Below are 26,466 nucleotides of genomic sequence, written 5' to 3'. Positions count from 1 at the left end.
GGCTGTGTAATAGTCTCGGAAACAATAATATGGTGCATCCCTGTGCTCACCCCTGTGCAAAATGCAGCACACATAGAAAGAACAAGAAAATTAGAAGAAAGAAAAGTACATCTCCTCGTTGGGCCAGTTTAACACCTTCTTTTGAAAAGCATTAGTTGTTGGTGCCACCTCAGATTTACAGATCCTTGTAAATCTGGAGCACTGTCAAATACCCATGGGTGTTGTGGGGAATGCCTACAGTAACAATCATTGCACATCTCTTTGCCACAACAAACTGCGTTGCAGAGGACCATTATTTACAAGGCTATGCTAAACCACGCAAAGTGGCTTGGTGTGGCCTTGTAAATTTCACAGAGCACCACTAGAGCATCAAAAAAGTGATGCTTGGGCAGGGATAGGGCCTTTTAATTATGCCCCTTATTTCCTTGTCTGTTTTCCTTTCTCAAACCAACATCCAAAGACAATTTGGGGCGGAATTAGAGATTTTAAGGTGTCAGGGATATTTGTTTTACAGGGTGATCTGAGGAGAGCCAGTAATGAAAACAGAGGAGTTTTCTTGAACCAAAAACTTTTTGGGGACAGTGTGGAAGGGACAAAATAGAGCTTGAAAAATAGTGGGGAGTCACTCCTCATAGAAAATCAACACTATGATCTGCCAGAGGTCACTACAAGTAAGTTAACTTCAGTTAAAAGAGCCACAAAATTTTAGAGCACAGGTCCTAGCAGAGGGAAGAGTCCCATCAAAGGTAGTGGGGTCATGGCGTGTTCCAGTATCTACCCAGTTCATTTGCATATGATAAGAACATTGCCACAGTCCCTTAACCAAGTAAAGCTTCATCTCAGCAGAAAATAACAGGTCATAATTAACATTATATTTTATTATTTATTTTAAAGATTTCCAAATAGCATTGTCATCCGGAGGCATGGGAGCGCTGTGCAAGTTCAGAACTATTACATGCAACATCAGAGAAATTATCAGTTTTCAATGAACATATCAAACCCCCTCAATAAACATGCCCTTGAACCGGGTAAAATGTGATATTAGGAAGATTTAATCCAAACAGGTGAGTTTTTTGCCGTTGATGGAATGAAGCAAGATAGTTACAGGAGGGTCAACAGGGATGATATGGCATGGGAAGAAGACTTTCTCTTCTTGTTGTTCTGCGGAGATAGGCAGGCACCTACCAATCAGTGTGTTTTCAAAACCTGTGGGTAGCTGAAATTGACCCTTAGTAGCCAGTGTGACCTTTTATGTGCACCTCCTGTGGAACAGTTAGCTTTCTAGAGTAGACTCAGGTAAAGTTGTAAAAATCACCTTTAAGGTTCACACTTAGTGCTGAGTGAGCTAAAGAATGGTGATGGATTAAACCCACATCAGTTGACTGGGGGTGAGTGTTTGATTTGCTCAAACTCTCCGTCCATCATCCCCTTTTGTATCACTTTGTTCGCCCTAAGTGTGGCAGGGTATGCTCAGACGTGAGTCCCTTGCTCACTTGGCCACTGGATTCAAGATAGCCTGGCTGATGAGGATTATGAATCCGAAACCGATCCCAGGATGCTTGTTTCCGGTCCAGGGAAGACATGGCTTGGCAGTTCGGGCTGGACTGTTCCCATGAGGCACAGGGTCAGACTGATTTGCATATGGCCATGTCTGAACTGGGGTGGCTGAGTGAGCTAAAGAATGGTGATGGATTAAACCCAGATCAGTTGACTGGGGGTGAGTGTTTGATTTGCTCAAACGCTCCGTCCATCATCCCCTTTTGTATCGCTTTGTTCGCCCTAAGTGTGGCAGGGTATGCTCAGACGTGAGTCCCTTGCTCACTTGGCCACTGGATACAAGATAGCCTGGCTGATGAGGATTATGAATCCGAAACCGGTCCCAGGATGCTTGTTTCTGGTCCAGGGAAGACATGGCTTGGCAGTTCGGGCTGGACTGTTCCCATGAGGCACAGGGTCATACTGATTTGCATATGTCTGAACTGGGGTGGCTGAGTGAGCTAAAGAATGGTGATGGATTAAACCCAGATCAGTTGACTGGGGATGAGTGTTTGATTTGCTCAAACGCTCCGTCCATCATCCCCTTTTGTATCGCTCACACTTAGTGAAGCCAGGTGACTTTTCTAGACTTTACCAGTGGTAAAGCTTTGTCTGCCTAGCATTGGAGGGACTTCCAGTGGCAAGATTTCATGGTTTCAACCCTCCCGACGTTCAACCAAGCAAAGAACTGTGTGTGCAGAGAACTGTGTGTGCGTGTGTGTGTGGGGGGGGGGTGCTAAAGACACTACCAAGACCGTAAAGTAATGCAAATCCATGCAATCTCTGTGGCACAGGAGACCCTTCTCAGGGGCCCCTCAACACTCTGGTTGGCAATCTCGAGCGATTAAAATGACATTCTGGTGAGACTTTTTCCTCGTTAGCAATCAGAAACATCAAGTTCAGGTTTCTTATTGCGAGTGGTCGCGTATGCTTGCAACCGCTCACGATGAGAAACTACCAGTCCGCGTTGAGAAAGCTGCCGCTCGAGTAGAAATCTACTTGAGCGGCAGAAAACGACCGCCTGCACTGTGCAAGATGCGGTTTGCACTGATTGCGTGTAATAAGCAACTCCAAATACATACAAAACTATAGGACACAATGGACACCTATAGGACATAGGAAAGGTGAATTCAAGGACAACAGTACAAAATTAATAAATCTGATTCATTTAATAACAATTGTATTAAAAAGTAGACATCGGCTGTCATACTGTCATGTATACACATTCAATAGTTAAAAGCAATTTCGACAATTTTACTATACTCAAAAACATTTAGTTGACAAACAATAAAAAATATTCATATAATACTAAGTGGCAATGATAATAGTTCGACGCGCGTTTCGGCGTTACAAGGAAACGCCTTCTTCAGGAGCCACAATTTCCATCTAAAAAATTAATAAAGAATGCACATAATCAACATTACATATATCCCAATATTTTGTTTTTTTTAAAATAAACAAAAGAACACAAGCATAGACTACTTTCCTTATATTAAAATACATAAAAACATAAGACTACTCATTAGTACTGAACCTTGAAACGATTTTCCCTATAATGTCAAAGTAATAAGATTATTACTTAACCTGGTACAAACTGATATTATTATATTTGAGCAGTTGTAAGACAATTGACCAAAGCCCATTAAGTAATAGCTGACAATAGGCTAAGACCAACATATAATTATTAGTATCACGATAGTTGTGCAGAAGACAATATTCTATTTTGACCTTCATTTCAGGGCGTGCATTCAATTTTAATTATCTTAAGTTTGTATCGAACTACAGGCTCGTCACTAGTGGCTTCTTTTTAAAAAAAAGGAGATTAGGGTCCACTTGCCTGGTTCTATAATAGCACTTCAGGGAGTGTACCACACTTATGTAACAGGATGAAACTAGAATTACATTATTTTTATACCTAACCTGCCTCGCTTATTACTTAATTTTACAAGACTTAATGCTCTAGGTAGTTTTCCTTACCAATGACGTGATTGCTGATCACTCTCATCAAACTTCTATTATGCTGTTGGTCAGGATCTAGCCAACCTTTGCGGTCAGTCAAAAAGAATCATAAATCTATGAAAAAGATGCATGTATATGAGCCCACTAACAGATAATTAATAAGTGACCACACATTGTTATTCAACCCCCACTCATCTTACCTAAGATGAATAACGCCGCATCCGTGTATAAATTGGAGATGCTCGCGGCAGCGAATAGCGTTTCTACAGTTGTTGGGATGGATGCTAACTACTTCTGATGTGGGCTTAACTGTATGTTCTGGAAAGGAACGATTTGTCCGTCAAGAGTGCAGCAAAGTCAAATATAGAACTACGAAAATTACCGCTCATGATATTTTTCCAGATGTCAAAATCTCAATTGTGATTAAAACATAGCCATTAATATCTACGACTATGCAGAATGGAGTCACTGGCAAACGGAGCTCGTGGCAATAGACTATTCAAATTATGGACACAGGCTTTTTTATTTCTATGTAATCCTAAAAAGAAGACTGTCTATCATCACAGCCCCATTAAGTTCAAGGTTAACCATAAATCTTCACGGCATGCACATTCGTAGATTATACTATTGCTGTTTGCTCGATCTAAACGGAGCCTATGAAACTCGGTATTCCACTTATTACTCTTTTTTTTAAAAGAAAAACTGTGTTACTAAACATATTTCAAAAATGAAATACACACTGTTAACGTTCATTGGCGACTAATAGCTATTATATTATGGCAAGATAGTTTTTACCCAACCACTAATAATAAATAGGGTTCCTTAGCTATTCTTACCCAAAGCACGTATCTACAGTTGAATCAACAAACTCCCCACGTTGCCAGCACTGCACCTTGTAGTGATGTCGAAAGGAAACAGACAAACCGCTCTCGATGGAGTCTGTTTAAAAAGCAATAAACATGAGCGAATTCATTAGTTATAATTCGCGGAAGCTGTTGTCAGTTCCTATCCTTACTTAATTAGTCAAGCTAGTAGGATGTTTACCGTTTTGGCTTTACACACTGCAGGGGTAAGTCCGGGTGCTTCGACGCTACCGCTAGCAACCCGCCGACGGTTAAAATATCTGAGGGCCCGTTAGATGCAGGCGTTGTTCCTTTCCATGATGTGAAAGGGAACTCGAACAACCGCTCCAATCGGAGTCTGTATTCAAAATAAAAATACAAGTACGAAATCATTAGTCCTCCTTAATGGAAGCTGTTTCCTTTTTTACCCTCACTCTTCGATCGCTTAACTTAGTGGAATATTTACCGTTTCAGTTGAAGGATGATGCAGAAATACGTCCGGGTGCTGCAGAAGGTAACAGCTCGCAACCCGCCGACGGTTCGAATATTATCGCAGGCAGCAAATTCCGACCCGCCTTTATACGTAATGGATACGTAGCAATTCCCATTTGCGTCTTACGCTACCTAGTATCCTAAAGGGGAACCAGCTCTCTTATTCTTTAAGCAGACCCTAGGCACTCTCTAAAGACCATTCAGGCTGCTTATTTATTTCTATATTGGTGTCCAAGCCCGCGGTAAGCGGAACCTGGGTACTCTCCACAGTCTATTCGGGCTGCCCACCTATCTATACATTAGTGTCCAAGATAGCGGTAGCAATTGAATAGTCGCCTGCTACGTTTACCAATCTTAAAAAGGATTTATCTTATTTAAAAATCAAAGTCACACATCCCTCAAGGTTACTCAAGATTAATCATTCATATATTTATTTTATCATGCCGCAAATAACAGGAGACACTCATAGATTACTGAGTACTAATCAGGTCAGTTTCCTAAATTTGCAGCAACAAAAATCTACAGTTACATTAATCCCTGACCATTACAAATGGAGTTCACAGTGGTTAACTATTGGTCTTGCGTTTCAACGTTTACTCAAAAAGGACTCACCTAAATTTTCTTTTTCTTTGATATTATATATAGAATTAAGAGTGAACATACACTTTGTTCAAACTGAACTAAAGAGAGAATCATACTATCGCGTTCTCCCACGGGATTTCATTATTCAGTCCCTTCTTGAAAGTATTAAGGACAAACACCCAATACACTTCTCTTTTCTTCCTGATCGCTTGCCCACCTTTGCTATCGGGTGTCCTAATCCTCTCCAAGATTCTCCAACTAAATTCATCCGGTTTGTGGTTCTGTTCCAAAAAATGTTTGACCAAAGGCGCTGTTAATTTGCTTGTTCTTATAGCAGATCTATGTTCGGTCAAACGTACCTGGATGGTTCTGCAGGTCTCACCGACATAGCCCAAGCCACAAGGGCATTGAAGGAAATACACCACATTAGTGGTTTTACAATTCCATAGTTCACTCGCCTTGGCCACAAAACCATTGTGCGATAGCTCTACGCCACCAAGGATGCTCTTACATGAAGAGCACGGGACTGTTCCATATACCGGGCTGGAGCCCAATAACGATCTTTGCTTAAGACCTGTGCCAGAATGGTTATTGCCAAACCTAGAATGTACAATCTTGTCCTTCAGATTCCTATTCCTCCTATGTGCGGACAAAGGTTTCACCAGTGACACATTGGAGGTAGGATTGCAGTTGAGAATGTGCCAGTTAGAGTTTACAATTTGTCTGACACGTTCGTTCATTGTCGAGTGCGTTGTCACACAGACAAGCTGGTCTGTCACTTTCTGTTCTTTTGGACTCAATAAAGCTCCACGGTCAAAAAAACGCGCTCTTTTGTAAGAGTTCCTTATGAGCCTATGTGAGTATCCACGTTCAAGGAATTTTTTCCTCATAAGAGCTGCCTGTCTGTCAAAATCAGCCAAATTTGTGCAGTTCCTGCGAACCCTGAGGAATTGGGAGAACGGGATACTCTCACGCTGGCTCTTCGGATGAAAGCTGCTAAAATGTAATAATGTATTTCTGGCCGTGGGTTTTACGAATAGATCCACCTCTAATTTATTGTTGTTTTCTCTTATTAGTAAATCTAGAAACTCAACCTGCTCAGTACTATATTGGGCGGTGAATTTCAAATTGGTGTCCGTTAAGTTGATCCATTGAAGGAATTCCAATAATGACTCTTCCCCATTGGTCCAGATAAAGAATATATCGTCAATATATCTGGACCAATGGGAAATAGATTCGAAGAATGGGGCCACTTCATTCTCAATAAATTTGTCTTCAAAAAAAGACATATAAATGTTAGCCACCGACGGGGCAACAGAGGCCCCCATGCTTACTCCCTTTAATTGGCGATATAAAAGGTCACCAAATTCAAAGATGTTCTCAGTCAACACAATAAACAAACAGTCAATCAAGAACTTTTTGGGGCAAGCTATTCCATGCTTGTCAATAAACCAATCCGTAGCCCTAATGGCATCATCAAGTGGGATGTTACTATATAAGGATGCAATGTCCATTGTAACCATTATATCTCTGCTGGGTACAAATTCAAGATTCTCCACTATATTGATCATATGGCTTGTATCTTTCACATATGACCTAATCATTGGTATACAGGGTCTTAGATAATAGTCTACGAATTTGGATAAAGGTTCAGTTGGTGTGCCAATGGTAGACACGATTGGTCTATAGGGGGGGTTGCTAATGTCCTTGTGTATCTTTGGAAGACCATAGATACAGGCAGTTTTATTCTTATGGCTCTTCAAGAATTCAGACTCTTTAACATTGATGTCGCCGTTCGAAAGGGCTTCATTAGTTAAAATATGTATTTTTCTTATGATACTTTCAAAAGGATTAGAATTGATCTTAGTGTAGGTCGAGCTGTCGTTTAGCATAGAAATCATATTCCGTTCGTAATCATTGGAATTGAGAACAACAATGCCCCCTCCTTTATCACATCCCTTTATGATCAATTTTTTGTTCTCTGTGATTCTTTTCAAGGCTAAAGACTCTTCCCTATTTAAATTGTATACTGGTTTAGGGATAAATCCCAAAGATCTTTCCAGTTTTTGAAGGACTACTAACTCAAAAGCAGCCACTTCTGGACCCAATTACTCAAGCCCCGGGCTGAAAGTGGAAGGTAGTGATATTTCTCTTTGCCTTAGGGAACCTTGGTCTATATTTTCCTGATCTTGAAAGAACTTTCTAAGTCCGATCTTTCTGAAAAAGGCTATAATGTCTTTGTACAAGTCAAAAATGTTTGCAGTTGCGTGCGGTACAAACGAAAGGCCCTTAGACAGCAAGGCCTCACTATAATGATCCAATTCGAAGGAAGACAAATTGAAGATAGGAATTACATTCCTTGGCCCCAATATTGTCTGTTCCGAGTCTCTCGGATAAATTGGGGTTCCTGCTGCTGGTGCTGTTGAGGATGCTGCTGATGTTGTGCCTGATGTTGATGCTGATTCATGAGGAAATTCCCCCTGGTTTGTCCCTGACCTTGGAACCTCACTCTGATTGGAGCGGTTGTTCGAGTTCCCTTTCACATCATGGAAAGGAACAACGCCTGCATCTAACGGGCCCTCAGATATTTTAACCGTCGGCGGGTTGCTAGCGGTAGCGTCGAAGCACCCGGACTTACCCCTGCAGTGTGTAAAGCCAAAACGGTAAACATCCTACTAGCTTGACTAATTAAGTAAGGATAGGAACTGACAACAGCTTCCGCGAATTATAACTAATGAATTCGCTCATGTTTATTGCTTTTTAAACAGACTCCATCGAGAGCGGTTTGTCTGTTTCCTTTCGACATCACGACAAGGTGCAGTGCTGGCAACGTGGGGAGTTTGTTGATTCAACTGTAGATACGTGCTTTGGGTAAGAATAGCTAAGGAACCCTATTTATTATTAGTGGTTGGGTAAAAACTATCTTGCCATAATATAATAGCTATTAGTCGCCAATGAACGTTAACAGTGTGTATTTCATTTTTGAAATATGTTTAGTAACACAGTTTTTCTTTTTAAAAAAAAGAGTAATAAGTGGAATACCGAGTTTCATAGGCTCCGTTTAGATCGAGCAAACAGCAATAGTATAATCTACGAATGTGCATGCCGTGAAGATTTATGGTTAACCTTGAACTTAATGGGGCTGTGATGATAGACAGTCTTCTTTTTAGGATTATATAGAAATAAAAAAGCCTGTGTCCATAATTTGAATAGTCTATTGCCACGAGCTCCGTTTGCAAGTGACTCCATTCTGCATAGTCGTAGATATTAATGGCTATGTTTTAATCACAATTGAGATTTTGACATCTGGAAAAATATCATGAGCGGTAATTTTCGTAGTTCTATATTTGACTTTGCTGCACTCTTGACGGACAAATCGTTCCTTTCCAGAACATACAGTTAAGCCCACATCAGAAGTAGTTAGCATCCATCCCAACAACTGTAGAAACGCTATTCGCTGCCGCGAGCATCTCCAATTTATACACGGATGCGGCGTTATTCATCTTAGGTAAGATGAGTGTGGGTTGAATAACAATGTGTGGTCACTTATTAATTATCTGTTAGTGGGCTCATATACATGCATCTTTTTCATAGATTTATGATTCTTTTTGACTGACCGCAAAGGTTGGCTAGATCCTGACCAACAGCATAATAGAAGTTTGATGAGAGTGATCAGCAATCACGTCATTGGTAAGGAAAACTACCTAGAGCATTAAGTCTTGTAAAATTAAGTAATAAGCAAGCAGGTTAGGTATAAAAATAATGTAATTCTAGTTTCATCCTGTTACATAAGTGTGGTACACTCCCTGAAGTGCTATTATAGAACCAGGCAAGTGGACCCTAATCTCCTTTTTTTTAAAAAGAAGCCACTAGTGACGAGCCTGTAGTTCGATACAAACTTAAGATAATTAAAATTGAATGCACGCCCTGAAATGAAGGTCAAAATAGAATATTGTCTTCTGCACAACTATCGTGATACTAATAATTATATGTTGGTCTTAGCCTATTGTCAGCTATTACTTAATGGGCTTTGGTCAATTGTCTTACAACTGCTCAAATATAATAATATCAGTTTGTACCAGGTTAAGTAATAATCTTATTACTTTGACATTATAGGGAAAATCGTTTCAAGGTTCAGTACTAATGAGTAGTCTTATGTTTTTATGTATTTTAATATAAGGAAAGTAGTCTATGCTTGTGTTCTTTTGTTTATTTTAAAAAAAACAAAATATTGGGATATATGTAATGTTGATTATGTGCATTCTTTATTAATTTTTTAGATGGAAATTGTGGCTCCTGAAGAAGGCGTTTCCTTGTAACGCCGAAACGCGCGTCGAACTATTATCATTGCCACTTAGTATTATATGAATATTTTTTATTGTTTGTCAACTAAATGTTTTTGAGTATAGTAAAATTGTCGAAATTGCTTTTAACTATTGAATGTGTATACATGACAGTATGACAGTATGACAGCCGATGTCTACTTTTTAATACAATTGTTATTAAATGAATCAGATTTATTAATTTTGTACTGTTGTCCTTGAATTCACCTTTCCTATGTCCTATAGGTGTCCATTGTGTCCTATAGTTTTGTATGTATTCGGAGTTGCTTATTACACACAGTCCTTATCCCTGCCCCAAGAACTATCTATTCTGATAGCAGGGGGCCCTTGATATTTACAGTGGTTTGCACTGATTGCACAATGCGGACAAGCATCTGGCACTGTGCAAACTGTGCGAACAGCATTTTGCACAGTGCCCTACGCAGTTCGCGTAGCTCGCGTAGTGCGAAGTGCACTTCGCGTAGCTACGCGTAGCGCTACTACACGGATTACGCCCAGGATTACCTCAGAGTTTATGGACCTTATAAAGGAACTTAGCCTTCAACCTTGTTTCTCCATATGGTCACAGAACATCTTGGTGACTTGTAAAATCTTTATAATGTACAGCCGGGGGTACTTTATTCCAACTTAGAGAAAGCTGCTAGTCACTGACCAAGCACTCTAAGATAACAGGCTAATTAAGCTAATGTCATATGTTATCAAATGTCTTCTGAAGTAACTTTGCCATTAAAGATAGCCAGTTTTTGTCACATAATAGTAGAACCTCCTTAATATTAATTATAATATCACTCGTTATTAGCATTAGGGAAGGTGTAGCTGGCAAAATGCCCCTCTATCAATACTTAAACATTCTATTAATCTTAGGAAAACTTACTACACAAAACACACTCCTGAAACAAAGTTGATTGGACGGGGTTTTTCCAACGAAATGAAAAGTCTCTGCCAGCCAGGTGCAGATAAAAACATGTGAATCTCTGATAAACAAAAAGGGCGCGTAGGGTCGGGCGCTGTGTAGAAAGAAACCTGGCGGAACCTGTCAATGGATTGGTGCCAAGGCTAAATTGAACTATCTGTTTGATGACCCCTGGACAGAAAACAAAATGCAGTCGATATGCCTGGAGGCCGTGTCTGAGAGGGCAGCTGATCATAAACTGGGGACAGCATAAGAAAATAAACCTGTTGACCCCAACAGGAGAGAGTGCTGGAATCCTCAGTGTTGGCATACCACAAAGCCTAGTTGAAAGACTGGTGCAAACCAAAGGCGGATGCAACCCAAAGGGTGCTGTGATATCTGGGCAACCTAACAAGGAATTACGAAGGGGTATTTCACACTAGAAGCACTTGAACAGTATCTAGCTTGAGTGAGAAGAAAGTGTAATGGTCTGCCTCGTCAGAATAGTATTGGGGGGGGGCTTGCACAATCATGGGATCATGTCATGTGAAAGGTACAACAAGCAAATTTAAGCCGACCAACATGATCTTCTAATATGCAGAGATGCAAACAAGAGACAATACTAACCATGCCTGTGATGGGGAGCCTCACGGCTCCGCAGATGCAGAGCCAGCATCAAAGGACACCATGACAGCGATGCAGCGCTCCAGAGTAGTGCTGGAGACTAAAATGGACACTGTCACAGCTGATGTTAATCAGAGAATAGCTGACAGGGAGAAATTAGAGGATAAAAGTGTGAAAACATTGCAGAATGAGGTGAAAACACCAAGAAACATGGTAACTGCTCTGCTAGACAAGAACGCACAAGCTGGAGGGAAACAATCTCCAAATTATTAGTTTTCTTGAAAAAACGACAAGGGGCAATCTGCTGGCTTATTAACAGAGAGCTATTGAAGCATCTAAAACTCAAAGGCCTGACTGCCTTCTTTGCAGTAAAGGGCACATGTGGCGCTGGTACCACCGTCTTTGAGGCCTTTGATTGCCTGAGGGTTCAACTCTCAAGACAGACTTCAATGTTCTGTTTCTATATAAAACAATAAAAAACATATATAAAAAGTTGACATTAGAACGGTTTTTCTACAGATTATTAAGGAGTGAAAAGAGAAATTGTCTGAGGGGGGGTTCTCTCCTATTATTTCATATTTTCTTTTTTTCTGATCTACAATCACAGCTGCAAGTAGTAATATACACAAGCACATTTCAGTGTACTGTGCTCTGAGATCTGTGAGGAAGACAACGTGCAGGTACTTTTGTCACCCCAGCTCTCTTCAATTTAATTTCAAGATGTGTTTTACTGTAGTACTGTTGTAGGTTTCTTCCAGTTTATGTAAGCCAATGCATGCAGATGGCTTCTGGTTCATGTGGCTATGAATTAGTCTTGGCAATCCTAAGTGTCTGGTATGCAAATGTACTGCCCTGTCGAGTACACCTAGTCGACCTAGGGAAGCCGGATAGATTCATTCAATCTAAGAACACATAGACTGCATCAAATCAGAAGCAGGCGTAAACCCCCACTACCTCCCCCTGAATGCTAGTGATCATGACCACCTGCTGCCCACTTTACTATCCACTCTAGTTGGCGTAACAAAAAATCCCCATAAGACCTGTTATTGAGGAGAAAGAGTTTATCAAGATTTGTAATGTTTTAGAAACAGTAATGTATATTTATATTAAAAGACCAATTCCTCTTTACATTCTCTAGATCAGCTATGGCTCTGGACTTCCACTTCTTAAAGATAAGATTCAGTTTCCATCATTTGTCCGCACCAATCCAAGCACTGAAAAAATGCCCTATGTTCTGGCACAGCTCGTGAATCACTTTGGTTGGACATGGGTTGGAATCTTGGGCTCCTATACCGACTACGGCCTGCACGGAATCCAAGAATTAAAGAAAGAATTTTCTGTAAGTGGTGTTTGTGTGGCTTTCCTAGAAACTCTCAGTCCTGACAGCCCCAGAGCCAAGATCCAGAGAACAGTCCAGACCATAGCAGAGTCGCGGGCAGCAGTCATCATTGTGTACGCCTTCGCCCCAGAGCTGATCTCCATCATGGATGAGCTGGTGGCTAGGGAAATCACTGGAAAGGTCTGGATCGCCAGTCCTAGTCTGATGGGCTCTCCTCTGTTCTTCAGACAAAGTCTGTGGAACCTGCTTAATGGAACAATAGGTCCTGTGATACACGCCAGAGACATTCCTCTCTTCAAGGACTTCCAATACCAGAAAAGGCCATCAGCATCTTCTGGGGACATCTTTATCAGGCCATTCTGGGAGCATGTTTTCAGGTGCAAGTGGGCAGACAGTCTGACACACTTGAATGCCACACACAATGAACATGTCGGTGGGACACCTGCCTGCACAGGAGGGGAGCAGCTGCAGACATTGCAGAGCTCAGTGTATGATGGAAATAATCTCAGATTTAGCTATACCGCATATAATGCGGTGTACGTGTTTGCCCACGCCGTCCATAGACTGCTGTCCTGTGACCCTAAAAGAGGTGAATGCTCTCCTGCCCTGGATCTGCAGCCCTGGCAGGTGAGTGATATTGGTAGTTCAATTTGTAGGGTGTGCATTTGTTTAAACAACAAAGTTTACAAATAAAAATCAATGATGGCGCAACCAGTGGGAGAAAGGACTTTGCTTGGCAAGCTGAAGGGAGTAGTGCCCAACAGCGACGTAGGTGCCATCTTCCCAAGGCCTTTGTGCCCTGCATCCCTACCCCGAGATTTTTTCTTTTCTAATAACACATTTATCATAGTTTCTTTTATATTTCCTTCTTTCTCCTTCGCCTGTGAACATAATTATAACCTTCTTTGACAGAACAAGAATGGGTTTTCAGTTTAATAAATCCTAAATCCTGCCCTGGCTTCTCAGAGCCTTAAAGACAGAAACTGTTTTTCTGCAAGAATCTTCATGCAAGGCCAGGCTTCTATGAGCTTTATTTGCAACTGTCTCCATTATTCATAAACCCACAGCACAGGTACACGCTCTCTTTGTCGCACCTCTTTCAAGTGACGGCTCAAATTCACAGTGGTTGACAATGCAGTATACTCAGGGGCACTTCAAATATGTGATTCTGTGACTGCAAGCATTTTCCACGTAATTATCGATACCCTACATTTGCCACATAATATACCATCTGCGTTGTAATTCGCAATTTGGAGAGAAAAAAAGCTATCTCTTAGCCATACGGAGCAAAGGCACCAGTGATAGACCCTTCCTCTGGGTTTGCTGGTCACCTGTCAGTTGCTGATTTCCGTATGCAGGTGTTAACTTGGCACTAATTAGGTATAACAGTTGTCCGGGCTGTATTAATGTGTGTTAAAATAACACGGTAATACTGCCACATAATTTGGCACACTATGCCGCATAATTTGCCTCTTCTATCTACATAATTCAGTCATCCCTGCTGCCTTCCTGATCTTCCATTGCTGTATGCTAGTTTAAACCGTTCTCAGACCTGAATAGGTGAATTTTACCAAACCCTTTAAAAGACTTTAAAATCTGTTCCTGCAAGGAGGTAGTCGATAAATGAGTGCAACCCCAGACAATCATGCAAACGATACTGGGTGAAGTAAAGAACAACACAGGCCCTGAGTCTAAAAATGTCAACTCTATGCAGTCAAGTAGTCCCCAATAATAGGCTGGCAGAGGAAGACTCTGTGGAAATAATGGTCTCTAACCTCCAAACTCCTTCCAGAGTCCACTATGAATCTCCTGCTGATGGGAGCCCAAAAACTAATTCCCCTGTGCTACCCCGGTTACTTAGAGATCATTTACCCCTCTCTAACTGTTCAACAGGAAGACCTGGATTGTCCAGGGATGGCTTCAACTAACTCGAACACAGATGGTACCACCGTGGCTCCATTTCAAGACATTGCCCACAACAAGGTAGTATCCCCTGCAAATCTAAGGGCATCCTATATCACATCCAGTGGGCCTTTGCCGTTATGTAGCTCCCAATCAGGGGGATTATCTGGAGTCCAAGATGCTGGCCGAGATGATCAAACATGGCGCACTGAGAAACCGCAAGCGAAAGAGTGCATGGAGAAAGTAACTCAGACACAGCATTGGGGCAGGGTCTCTTGGAGCCTCACCCACAGGCAGTAATTGATCACAATCTATTGACCTCAGGAGGTCATCTTGGAGGTTCAAATAGCACCGGTCAGATGCTATTATGGATCCCGGAATTTAAATCGAGGTGCTTGCAAGACACCATAAACTGTTCAACCATCCTAAAATTGATCAAAGCCCTGCCGGGTCTGGTCCATTTCAAGTATGATGATATTTTTCCAATCAAGTTCCTGCTGGCAAGAAGAAGACAGCTCATGGATCCCACTCTGGTCACCTTCTCATCCTCTGTCCTTCCGGCTCAGATCCTGGCAAAGAAAAAGCACCTAAAAGACTGGGGCATTAAAGTAATGACTAATCACGGGGCTAGATACCCCAACGTGCACCTGGCAGGACCACCAATAGATGAGCAAATGACCTACAACTGATCTGTACTAAGAGGAGTCAGCGGAAAGTCTCCCCCTCGGGGCCATCACAAAACGTACTCAGATCTCATTAAGATGACAATCTAAGTAACTAAGGAAACAGCTCCCAGCCAGCCGTGAAGACTGGTAACAACTAATGAGCAACAATCCACCTGGGGCTGGTTACCGCAAGCCCTGTCTCAAATTAGGAGCATGCAAGACTGAGGTGAGGGAAGGCCATCAGAAAAGTTTCCGGGTGGTCTGTCAGTCTGTTCTTGGTACATCAGTGGCCTACAAACAAAATGCATGGATCTAGGATTCACAGGATTCCTTAGATCCTTTGACATCTTAATGTTCCAGGAAACCTGGGCACAGACTAGTATCCCTCTCATTGGCTACAAAGAATACACAAAACAATCAGAAAGAAAGAGTGTCTATGGAAGGGCTAAAGGGGGCCTGGCAATTTATATAAATACCAATATAGCAAGTGAAACAGTGGAAGTGTACGTGGATGACCGAAACATGCTGGTATTAAAATTGGAAGGTTGGGCTAATAATGCTAAAGATCCAATTATCCTCATCAGCCTATACATCAATCCAAAGCAAAAAACTGCATCATCCAGAAGAATGGCAGCTCACTTATCTCAGTTAAAAGATAGCCATAATAATTCGCTAGTTACTGGAGACTTCAACCTCAGCCTTTTTCATTGTCCCTCGGAGGAACACACAGACGCTGTTGGCCCCCTCCCTGAGCAAGCAATGCCATTGAAAACACAGGGAGACAAATCAGGAGTAGAGCTCATAAAGACCTGCAAACTATTGGGTCTGCTGGCACAAAATGGTCAAAAACCATCTGACATTCCACCTGCCTGGTCAAGTGTCTGGGGTAACGCGGTCTCAATCATAGATTATACTCTCGTTTCTAGGCCCCTTTATAACCAGGTTCACGACTATAGTATATGCCATCATGTGGAGAGCGACCACAATCCTCAGGTCATCATGGTGAACACATCCCTGTGCAAACTTGAGGTACTTCGTACGTTGGGAGAAACTCACTCCGAAAATCTGAAACGCCTGAAGTGGACTTCCGGCTCCATCAACTCAATAGCAGAGGACGCAGTTTCTAGTCTACATGTCTTAGTTCAAATAGATCCCAATCCAATAGCGACATGGGAACATCTCGCCAATAACATGATTAAAAGCCATAGTGAGAACAAAGGCACCAGTAGTAGACCCTACCCATGGATTTGCTGGTCACCTGTCAGTTGCTGATTTCTGTATGCTGGTGTTAATTTGACTTTACGATCGGATGAGCACTCGTAACGAGTCCTTGGTAAGCATGCTGATGGTTATATACTTATTCCACATGTAGATAGTGCTGCCGATTTCAGTACATTACATTACTGTCACATTGTTGCCATCCGCTATCAAAATCCCTAAGCTTAGTCTAGGTGCTGTACTTTACCACTTAAAATATCAATCTAGCCTATGGCTTTTTTGAACAGCGACCCCCGCCCCTTTTTGGACTGGTCCCGTGTGTCTGCTTATATTTTCTGTTTGGAAGGATGTGTGCATAAAAATGACATTCTGTGAAGCTTAAGATGTCATCGATGCGCACTTGTGGTTTACTTTGTTTTTCCTTTTCCTAGGTGTTACCCAGGAGCGGCTTCCATGTAGCAGCTGTAACCACTCTGAGGGTATACAGACCCGCCCTGGCTGAGTTAAGAGGGTTCTCATTTTAATCTTTACTTAATATAGCACGTACACTACACTGTTTTTTTATTACTGTGGTCCTGAAGAAGCGCCAATGACCTCCGGGCAACAGAGGCGCGAAACATGTTGGCCTTGACTTTTGATACCTAGGCCGAATGGGCCCTTTTGGGTCAGTCATTTTTTATAAGTATCACGTGCACATAAATTGATATACCCTCCTTTTACCCAATCCCCACACACCCGCATGCATCATCCGGCAATCCAAAAAAAGATCTCCGACAAAGTGACCCTTCGGGGGACCCGTAGGGAATTGCAGCGCCGGCCCTACGAGGAGCAAACGCCCGATGATGAAGCATGACACCCCCCGGGGTGTGTGAGGGCAACAGAGGATGTAGAATTATTTCCCCTCACATTAGGACTTTTTTACACCTAGGATTACTTTAATCTACCTCTTTTCTTTGTTTTAAAAAAATGGGTGACTGTCAGCACCCTGATACATGGGTGACTTTTGCACCCCTGTTGGTGACTTTTTGCACCTTGACACATGGATGACTTTTGCACCCTTGCCGGTGACTATTTGCACCTTGATCCATGGGTGACTTTTGCACCCTGATCTAGGAACTTTGTCCTCCTGTTGATTAATAGACTTATATTAGGAGCATGGACACTGGACCTTTATAGCTCCTTGGTCCCCCCTTTTTTGTTCAATATATTTTGCACGGCTGATTGGCCGTGGGACCTAATTCCATTCTTTGTTGCTCTTTTCCTGGCAGGCACATGGGGCTGGTCCTTGGGTTGTGTGGGAGTTGACATTCCAGTATACCCAGCCTTATTATTCATAGTAATGTTCCTTCTGACTAATTCCCTGTAGTCACAGATGTTAGGACATACACTTTAGTCCCTTTATTTAGGAGATCCAACTCCCTATCCTTGCAGTGCAATTTTCTGACCCGGGGTATGGAAGGTTTAGGAGTTGGGTTTATTGACTCTGAGTTATGGTACTGTTACACCCAGTGTAACACAGGAATGAATTTGGGACATTGGCCATAATGGTGATACTCGAGACGGCAGAGGGTGTCTGACCGGAATATGTTTTCTTAGTGTTGATGGCTATTGCACATCATTACCGGCAACGATATCCTTTTACCTTCATCAAGCGAGTGCGCATGAGCGAGGGATTAGTATGCCCAATTGATACACATGCGCGGTGGCGCCGCCATGCTGCACATGCGCATTGAGTCATAATGCTGAGAGGTTTCACCGGTTATTTAAACCGCCGTTCTCCTGACCCGAACCTTTAATTGTTGCGGTTTGCCGCCTGTATTTCTTTTCGGCAAGCCTCCGGTCGAGTCAGGGTTAGGTGCACAAGAGGCAGCACCCATATAAAATTGTAAGTACATTCTAGATACTTGTTAAAAGCCAACAACCTTTACCTATTGACTATATGGGACCCTTGTGGTTCACGTCCTGTTATATGTCCTGGCTTGTTTCCATAGCCCGACCATACGTGGGTGTCCTTCTGACTTTACGATCGGATGAGCACTCGTAACGAGTCCTTGGTAAGCATGCTGATGGTTATATACTTATTCCACATGTAGATAGTGCTGCCGATTTCAGTACATTACATTACTGTCACATTGTTGCCATCCGCTATCAAAATCCCTAAGCTTAGTCTAGGTGCTGTACTTTACCACTTAAAATATCAATCTAGCCTATGGCTTTTTTGAACAGCGACCCCCGCCCCTTTTTGGACTGGTCCCGTGTGTCTGCTTATATTTTCTGTTTGGAAGGATGTGTGCATAAAAATGACATTCTGTGAAGCTTAAGATGTCATCGATGCGCACTTGTGGTTTACTTTGTTTTTCCTTTTCCTAGGTGTTACCCAGGAGCGGCTTCCATGTAGCAGCTGTAACCACTCTGAGGGTATACAGACCCGCCCTGGCTGAGTTAAGAGGGTTCTCATTTTAATCTTTACTTAATATAGCACGTACACTACACTGTTTTTTTATTACTGTGGTCCTGAAGAAGCGCCAATGACCTCCGGGCAACAGAGGCGCGAAACATGTTGGCCTTGACTTTTGATACCTAGGCCGAATGGGCCCTTTTGGGTCAGTCATTTTTTATAAGTATCACGTGCACATAAATTGATATACCCTCCTTTTACCCAATCCCCACACACCCGCATGCATCATCCGGCAATCCAAAAAAAGATCTCCGACAAAGTGACCCTTCGGGGGACCCGTAGGGAATTGCAGCGCCGGCCCTACGAGGAGCAAACGCCCGATGATGAAGCATGACACCCCCCGGGGTGTGTGAGGGCAACAGAGGATGTAGAATTATTTCCCCTCACATTAGGACTTTTTTACACCTAGGATTACTTTAATCTACCTCTTTTCTTTGTTTTAAAAAAATGGGTGACTGTCAGCACCCTGATACATGGGTGACTTTTGCACCCCTGTTGGTGACTTTTTGCACCTTGACACATGGATGACTTTTGCACCCTTGCCGGTGACTATTTGCACCTTGATCCATGGGTGACTTTTGCACCCTGATCTAGGAACTTTGTCCTCCTGTTGATTAATAGACTTATATTAGGAGCATGGACACTGGACCTTTATAGCTCCTTGGTCCCCCCTTTTTTGTTCAATATATTTTGCACGGCTGATTGGCCGTGGGACCTAATTCCATTCTTTGTTGCTCTTTTCCTGGCAGGCACATGGGGCTGGTCCTTGGGTTGTGTGGGAGTTGACATTCCAGTATACCCAGCCTTATTATTCATAGTAATGTTCCTTCTGACTAATTCCCTGTAGTCACAGATGTTAGGACATACACTTTAGTCCCTTTATTTAGGAGATCCAACTCCCTATCCTTGCAGTGCAATTTTCTGACCCGGGGTATGGAAGGTTTAGGAGTTGGGTTTATTGACTCTGAGTTATGGTACTGTTACACCCAGTGTAACACAGGAATGAATTTGGGACATTGGCCATAATGGTGATACTCGAGACGGCAGAGGGTGTCTGACCGGAATATGTTTTCTTAGTGTTGATGGCTATTGCACATCATTACCGGCAACGATATCCTTTTACCTTCATCAAGCGAGTGCGCATGAGCGAGGGATTAGTATGCCCAATTGATACACATGCGCGGTGGCGCCGCCATGCTGCACATGCGCATTGAGTCATAATGCTGAGAGGTTTCACCGGTTATTTAAACCGCCGTTCTCCTGACCCGAACCTTTAATTGTTGCGGTTTGCCGCCTGTATTTCTTTTCGGCAAGCCTCCGGTCGAGTCAGGGTTAGGTGCACAAGAGGCAGCACCCATATAAAATTGTAAGTACATTCTAGATACTTGTTAAAAGCCAACAACCTTTACCTATTGACTATATGGGACCCTTGTGGTTCACGTCCTGTTATATGTCCTGGCTTGTTTCCATAGCCCGACCATACGTGGGTGTCCTTCTGACTTTACGATCGGATGAGCACTCGTAACGAGTCCTTGGTAAGCATGCTGATGGTTATATACTTATTCCACATGTAGATAGTGCTGCCGATTTCAGTACATTACATTACTGTCACATTGTTGCCATCCGCTATCAAAATCCCTAAGCTTAGTCTAGGTGCTGTACTTTACCACTTAAAATATCAATCTAGCCTATGGCTTTTTTGAACAGCGACCCCCGCCCCTTTTTGGACTGGTCCCGTGTGTCTGCTTATATTTTCTGTTTGGAAGGATGTGTGCATAAAAATGACATTCTGTGAAGCTTAAGATGTCATCGATGCGCACTTGTGGTTTACTTTGTTTTTCCTTTTCCTAGGTGTTACCCAGGAGCGGCTTCCATGTAGCAGCTGTAACCACTCTGAGGGTATACAGACCCGCCCTGGCTGAGTTAAGGGGGTTCTCATTTTAATCTTTACTTAATATAGCACGTACACTACACTGTTTTTTTATTACTGTGGTCCTGAAGAAGCGCCAATGACCTCCGGGCAACAGAGGCGCGAAACATGTTGGCCTTGACTTTTGATACCTAGGCCGAATGGGCCCTTTTGGGTCAGTCATTTTTTATAAGTATCACGTGCACATAAATTGATATACCCTCCTTTTACCCAATCCCCACACACCCGCATGCATCATCCGGCAATCCAAAAAAAGATCTCCGACAAAGTGACCCTTCGGGGGACCCGTAGGGAATTGCAGCGCCGGCCCTACGAGGAGCAAACGCCCGATGATGAAGCATGACACCCCCCGGGGTGTGTGAGGGCAACAGAGGATGTAGAATTATTTCCCCTCACATTAGGACTTTTTTACACCTAGGATTACTTTAATCTACCTCTTTTCTTTGTTTTAAAAAAATGGGTGACTGTCAGCACCCTGATACATGGGTGACTTTTGCACCCCTGTTGGTGACTTTTTGCACCTTGACACATGGATGACTTTTGCACCCTTGCCGGTGACTATTTGCACCTTGATCCATGGGTGACTTTTGCACCCTGATCTAGGAACTTTGTCCTCCTGTTGATTAATAGACTTATATTAGGAGCATGGACACTGGACCTTTATAGCTCCTTGGTCCCCCCTTTTTTGTTCAATATGTTAATTTGGCACTAATAAGGTATAGCAGTTATCCGGGCTGCATTAATGTGTTAAAATACCACAGTAATACTGCCACATAATTTGGCACACTATGCCGCATAATTTGCCTCTTCTATCTACATAATTCAGTCATCCCTGCTGTCTTCCTGATCTTCCATTGCTGTATGCTAGTTTAAACCGTTCTCAGACCTGAATAGGTGAATTTTACCAAACCCTTTAAAAGACTTTAAAATCTGTTCCTGCAAGGAGGTAGTCGATAAATGAGTGCAACCCCAGACAATCATGCAAACGATACTGGGTGAAGTAAAGAACAACACAGGCCCTGAGTCTAAAAATGTCAACTCTATGCAGTCAAGTAGTCCCCAATAATAGGCTGGCAGAGGAAGACTCTGTGGAAATAATGGTCTCTAACCTCCAAACTCCTTCCAGAGTCCACTATGAATCTCCTGCTGATGGGAGCCCAAAAACTAATTCCCCTGTGCTACCCCGGTTACTTAGAGATCATTTACCCCTCTCTAACTGTTCAACAGGAAGACCTGGATTGTCCAGGGATGGCTTCAACTAACTCGAACACAGATGGTACCACCGTGGCTCCATTTCAAGACATTGCCCACAACAAGGTAGTATCCCCTGCAAATCTAAGGGCATCCTATATCACATCCAGTGGGCCTTTGCCGTTATGTAGCTCCCAATCAGGGGGATTATCTGGAGTCCAAGATGCTGGCCGAGATGATCAAACATGGCGCACTGAGAAACCGCAAGCGAAAGAGTGCATGGAGAAAGTAACTCAGACACAGCATTGGGGCAGGGTCTCTTGGAGCCTCACCCACAGGCAGTAATTGATCACAATCTATTGACCTCAGGAGGTCATCTTGGAGGTTCAAATAGCACCGGTCAGATGCTATTATGGATCCCGGAATTTAAATCGAGGTGCTTGCAAGACACCATAAACTGTTCAACCATCCTAAAATTGATCAAAGCCCTGCCGGGTCTGGTCCATTTCAAGTATGATGATATTTTTCCAATCAAGTTCCTGCTGGCAAGAAGAAGACAGCTCATGGATCCCACTCTGGTCACCTTCTCATCCTCTGTCCTTCCGGCTCAGATCCTGGCAAAGAAAAAGCACCTAAAAGACTGGGGCATTAAAGTAATGACTAATCACGGGGCTAGATACCCCAACGTGCACCTGGCAGGACCACCAATAGATGAGCAAATGACCTACAACTGATCTGTACTAAGAGGAGTCAGCGGAAAGTCTCCCCCTCGGGGCCATCACAAAACGTACTCAGATCTCATTAAGATGACAATCTAAGTAACTAAGGAAACAGCTCCCAGCCAGCCGTGAAGACTGGTAACAACTAATGAGCAACAATCCACCTGGGGCTGGTTACCGCAAGCCCTGTCTCAAATTAGGAGCATGCAAGACTGAGGTGAGGGAAGGCCATCAGAAAAGTTTCCGGGCGGTCTGTCAGTCTGTTCTTGGTACATCAGTGGCCTACAAACAAAATGCATGGATCTAGGATTCACAGGATTCCTTAGATCCTTTGACATCTTAATGTTCCAGGAAACCTGGGCACAGACTAGTATCCCTCTCATTGGCTACAAAGAATACACAAAACAATCAGAAAGAAAGAGTGTCTATGGAAGGGCTAAAGGGGGCCTGGCAATTTATATAAATACCAATATAGCAAGTGAAACAGTGGAAGTGTACGTGGATGACCGAAACATGCTGGTATTAAAATTGGAAGGTTGGGCTAATAATGCTAAAGATCCAATTATCCTCATCAGCCTATACATCAATCCAAAGCAAAAAACTGCATCATCCAGAAGAATGGCAGCTCACTTATCTCAGTTAAAAGATAGCCATAATAATTCGCTAGTTACTGGAGACTTCAACCTCAGCCTTTTTCATTGTCCCTCGGAGGAACACACAGACGCTGTTGGCCCCCTCCCTGAGCAAGCAATGCCATTGAAAACACAGAGAGACAAATCAGGAGTAGAGCTCATAAAGACCTGCAAACTATTGGGTCTGCTGGCACAAAATGGTCAAAAACCATCTGACATTCCACCTGCCTGGTCAAGTGTCTGGGGTAACGCGGTCTCAATCATAGATTATACTCTCGTTTCTAGGCCCCTTTATAACCAGGTTCACGACTATAGTATATGCCATCATGTGGAGAGCGACCACAATCCTCAGGTCATCATGGTGAACACATCCCTGTGCAAACTTGAGGTACTTCGTACGTTGGGAGAAACTCACTCCGAAAATCTGAAACGCCTTAAGTGGACTTCCGGCTCCATCAACTCAATAGCAGAGGACGCAGTTTCTAGTCTACATGTCTTAGTTCAAATAGATCCCAATCCAATAGCGACATGGGAACATCTCGCCAATAACATGATTAAAAGCCATAGTGAGAACAAAGGCACCAGTAGTAGACCCTACCCATGGATTTGCTGGTCACCTGTCAGTTGCTGATTTCTGTATGCTGGTGTTAATTTGGCACTAATAAGGTATAGCAGTTATCCGGGCTGCATTAATGTGTTAAAATACCACAGTAATACTGCCACATAATTTGGCACACTATGCTGCATAATTTGCCTCTTCTATCTACATAATTCAGTCATCGCTGCTGCCTTCCTGATCTTCCATTGCCCTGTGTGCTAGCGGCCCTAGTATTACTGTACTCAGACCTGGATGGGTTATCTTTACCAAACCATCTAAATGACTTTTGTGAGCTAACAAAAGAGATCTGGATGTATAAACAATCCAAACAAGAAACACTATGAGCCCAGTTACTACACGCCTCTAACATGCACGACTCCAAGAGATTCTGACAGATAATCAACAGGAATGAGACAGGCCTGCAGCTGCAAATGAAGCAAATATTAGTGAGACGGAATGGGTTCATTATTTAAAGTCATACTTCAAGAGCTGTTTGACGCATACAACTAGCCCATACCGTCCTAATAAAGCCACTGTGGCACAGCAGGTAATTACAGCGACCGAGGTAGAGAAGCACATCAAAAGGTCTTGGACAGACTGCTCCCCGGCCCAGATAGGCTATCGCAGGCATTGTTAAAACACCTCACTCAACAAAGGGCTGGCTTTTTAGCCTCAATGTTTAACTTCATTCTGGAAAACCAAGTTGTTCCTGACAGCTAGAGGGGCTCAATACGCCACCCTCTTTTTAAAAAAGCCCTCGGCATGCTCACCCAGGAACTATAGACTAAATACACTGATGGATGTTGAGTTAAAATATTTTTCAATTTTGTTATTGCATGATTTGGAATCCTGGTAGCATGACAATGGAAAACCCCCCTTAAATCAAACTAGCTTTTTAAGGGGCCAAGGCACTTTAACCAATTATGACCCATAGCCTAATTAGGAATAGAGCAAAACCAACTGGGACACCTCTTTATATGTGCTTTGTTGATTTTAAGGCAGCTTTTGATGGTGTCCTTCAGGACATACTATGGGTCAAACTCCAGTGATGGGGTATCCCACTCAATATCTTACGAGCAATTAGGTTGGTATACTCAGTTACTTGGGTCAAGATCAAAATTGGAGATGGCTTGTGCATATCAAAGAAGGTGCAAACAACAACTGGTGTAAAACGGCTGTGTCCTAGCCCGCATTCTTTTTAATTTATTTTTGGCAGATCTTTCTACAGAGCTTGATGAGCAGAAGGCTCATGCACTGAGCTTTGGAGGACAACAAATGTTGCATATTCTCTAAGTCGACGGCCTGGTCCTGTTTAGCAACACTCGAATAGGCCTTCAAAGGCCTCTTAATTCTCTTGGAGCTTACACTGAAAAGAATGGCCTGGAAATAAATCTTTCGAAAACAAGTGTTATGGTATGTAATCGTTCTTCTAAGAAAAATAAAAAATGGCTTATTGAGGGAAACAGAATTGATGAGGTTAAACCCTATGTGTACCTAGGAGTGAAAATAGACGCAAACGGCTCCTTTGTCTCCTAAAAGAAGGCGATAAGGGCAAAAGCACAGGCCATTAATTATGGCTTCTCGGCACTGGCCAGATCCCTGCAAGGCCATGATCTGAAACCCATGGGATCAGTTATGAAAGCCAAATTGTTGCCAACTCCTGCATATGGATTGGAGATAATGCTAAGTGATGGGGCTCCTCTGCTAGTCAAACTTTTGATAAGAGCCTATAAACAACCCTTCAGGCCACCTAGGTCGGCCTCTCCTACACAGCTCCGGCTAAAATTCCTACTCACAAAACAGACACTTGCTGAGCCAGTGGTGTTTTGTAAAGCCCTGTTATAATCTGCGAGCAGCAGCTGAAAATACCCTGGCTAATCTAGTTTGGACCAAAATCAACCTACAAAGGGGAAATGGCGCTTACAAGAAATATCTTGAAAATAGCATTAGGATGCTTGAATTGGGTGACTTATGGACCTCTAATACCTCTAGGCAAACCTTCAAGAAATTAGTAAATAAGTAAACCAAACTGCAAAGCTGGAAAGCTTGTCAAGACGTCGCCGTGGGTGCCTGGTGTTGAAATCATACTCCATTGTTAGAGAATCACCCCTGTTGGTAGCACCCATCCAACGGAAGACCAAACAGTAATTTCTTGCCTTAGGTTTTGGAGAAATATCCACACTAGACCTCATGCTAAAATGGAGGATGGCTGGTTTAAATGAAGATCGGACCAGCCGCTTATGCCACCAGGGGAATGAAACATTGTTCCACATTGTATGCATTTGTCCTGTATTAATGGTCTAACGAAGAACTCTATTAAGACGGGAATTCGTCGACCGGGGAATTAGGTCATGTAGGACTGCACTGGCGGAGTCTATGGACCCATGCAACACAATGCTGAACATTATACTAACCCAGTTGTTGAATATTTTCAAAAAGTTGATCAGCTTATAGGTGGGGTGATGAGTGATCTGGAGGTGGTTCCCAATTCTGAGTTTAGAACGTCTTAAATCAGTAGTTGTTAAGGCAAACCTAACATGAGAA

General features: G+C 42.8%; 1 protein-coding gene across 1 annotated transcript in view; it reads left to right on the top strand.

Annotated features, from left to right (window-relative positions):
- The first annotated feature begins 12,753 nt into the window (after positions 1–12,753).
- The window catches only part of LOC144763427 (extracellular calcium-sensing receptor-like), an 87,635-nt gene continuing 73,922 nt past the window's right edge, over positions 12,754–26,466 (top strand). The window contains exons 1-3 of the mRNA XM_078649015.1: positions 12,754–13,236; positions 14,503–14,592; positions 15,537–16,205. Coding sequence (XP_078505141.1) covers positions 12,754–13,236; positions 14,503–14,592; positions 15,537–16,205 — 1,242 coding nt within the window. The remainder of the gene's footprint in view (positions 13,237–14,502; positions 14,593–15,536; positions 16,206–26,466) is intronic.

The sequence above is a fragment of the Lissotriton helveticus genome, chromosome 1_1, assembly GCF_964261635.1.
Source record: "Lissotriton helveticus chromosome 1_1, aLisHel1.1, whole genome shotgun sequence".
Classification (NCBI taxonomy): domain Eukaryota; kingdom Metazoa; phylum Chordata; class Amphibia; order Caudata; family Salamandridae; genus Lissotriton; species Lissotriton helveticus.
The sequence above is the reverse complement of the archived record's forward strand: the minus strand, read 5'-3'. Positions and strand labels throughout refer to the sequence as shown.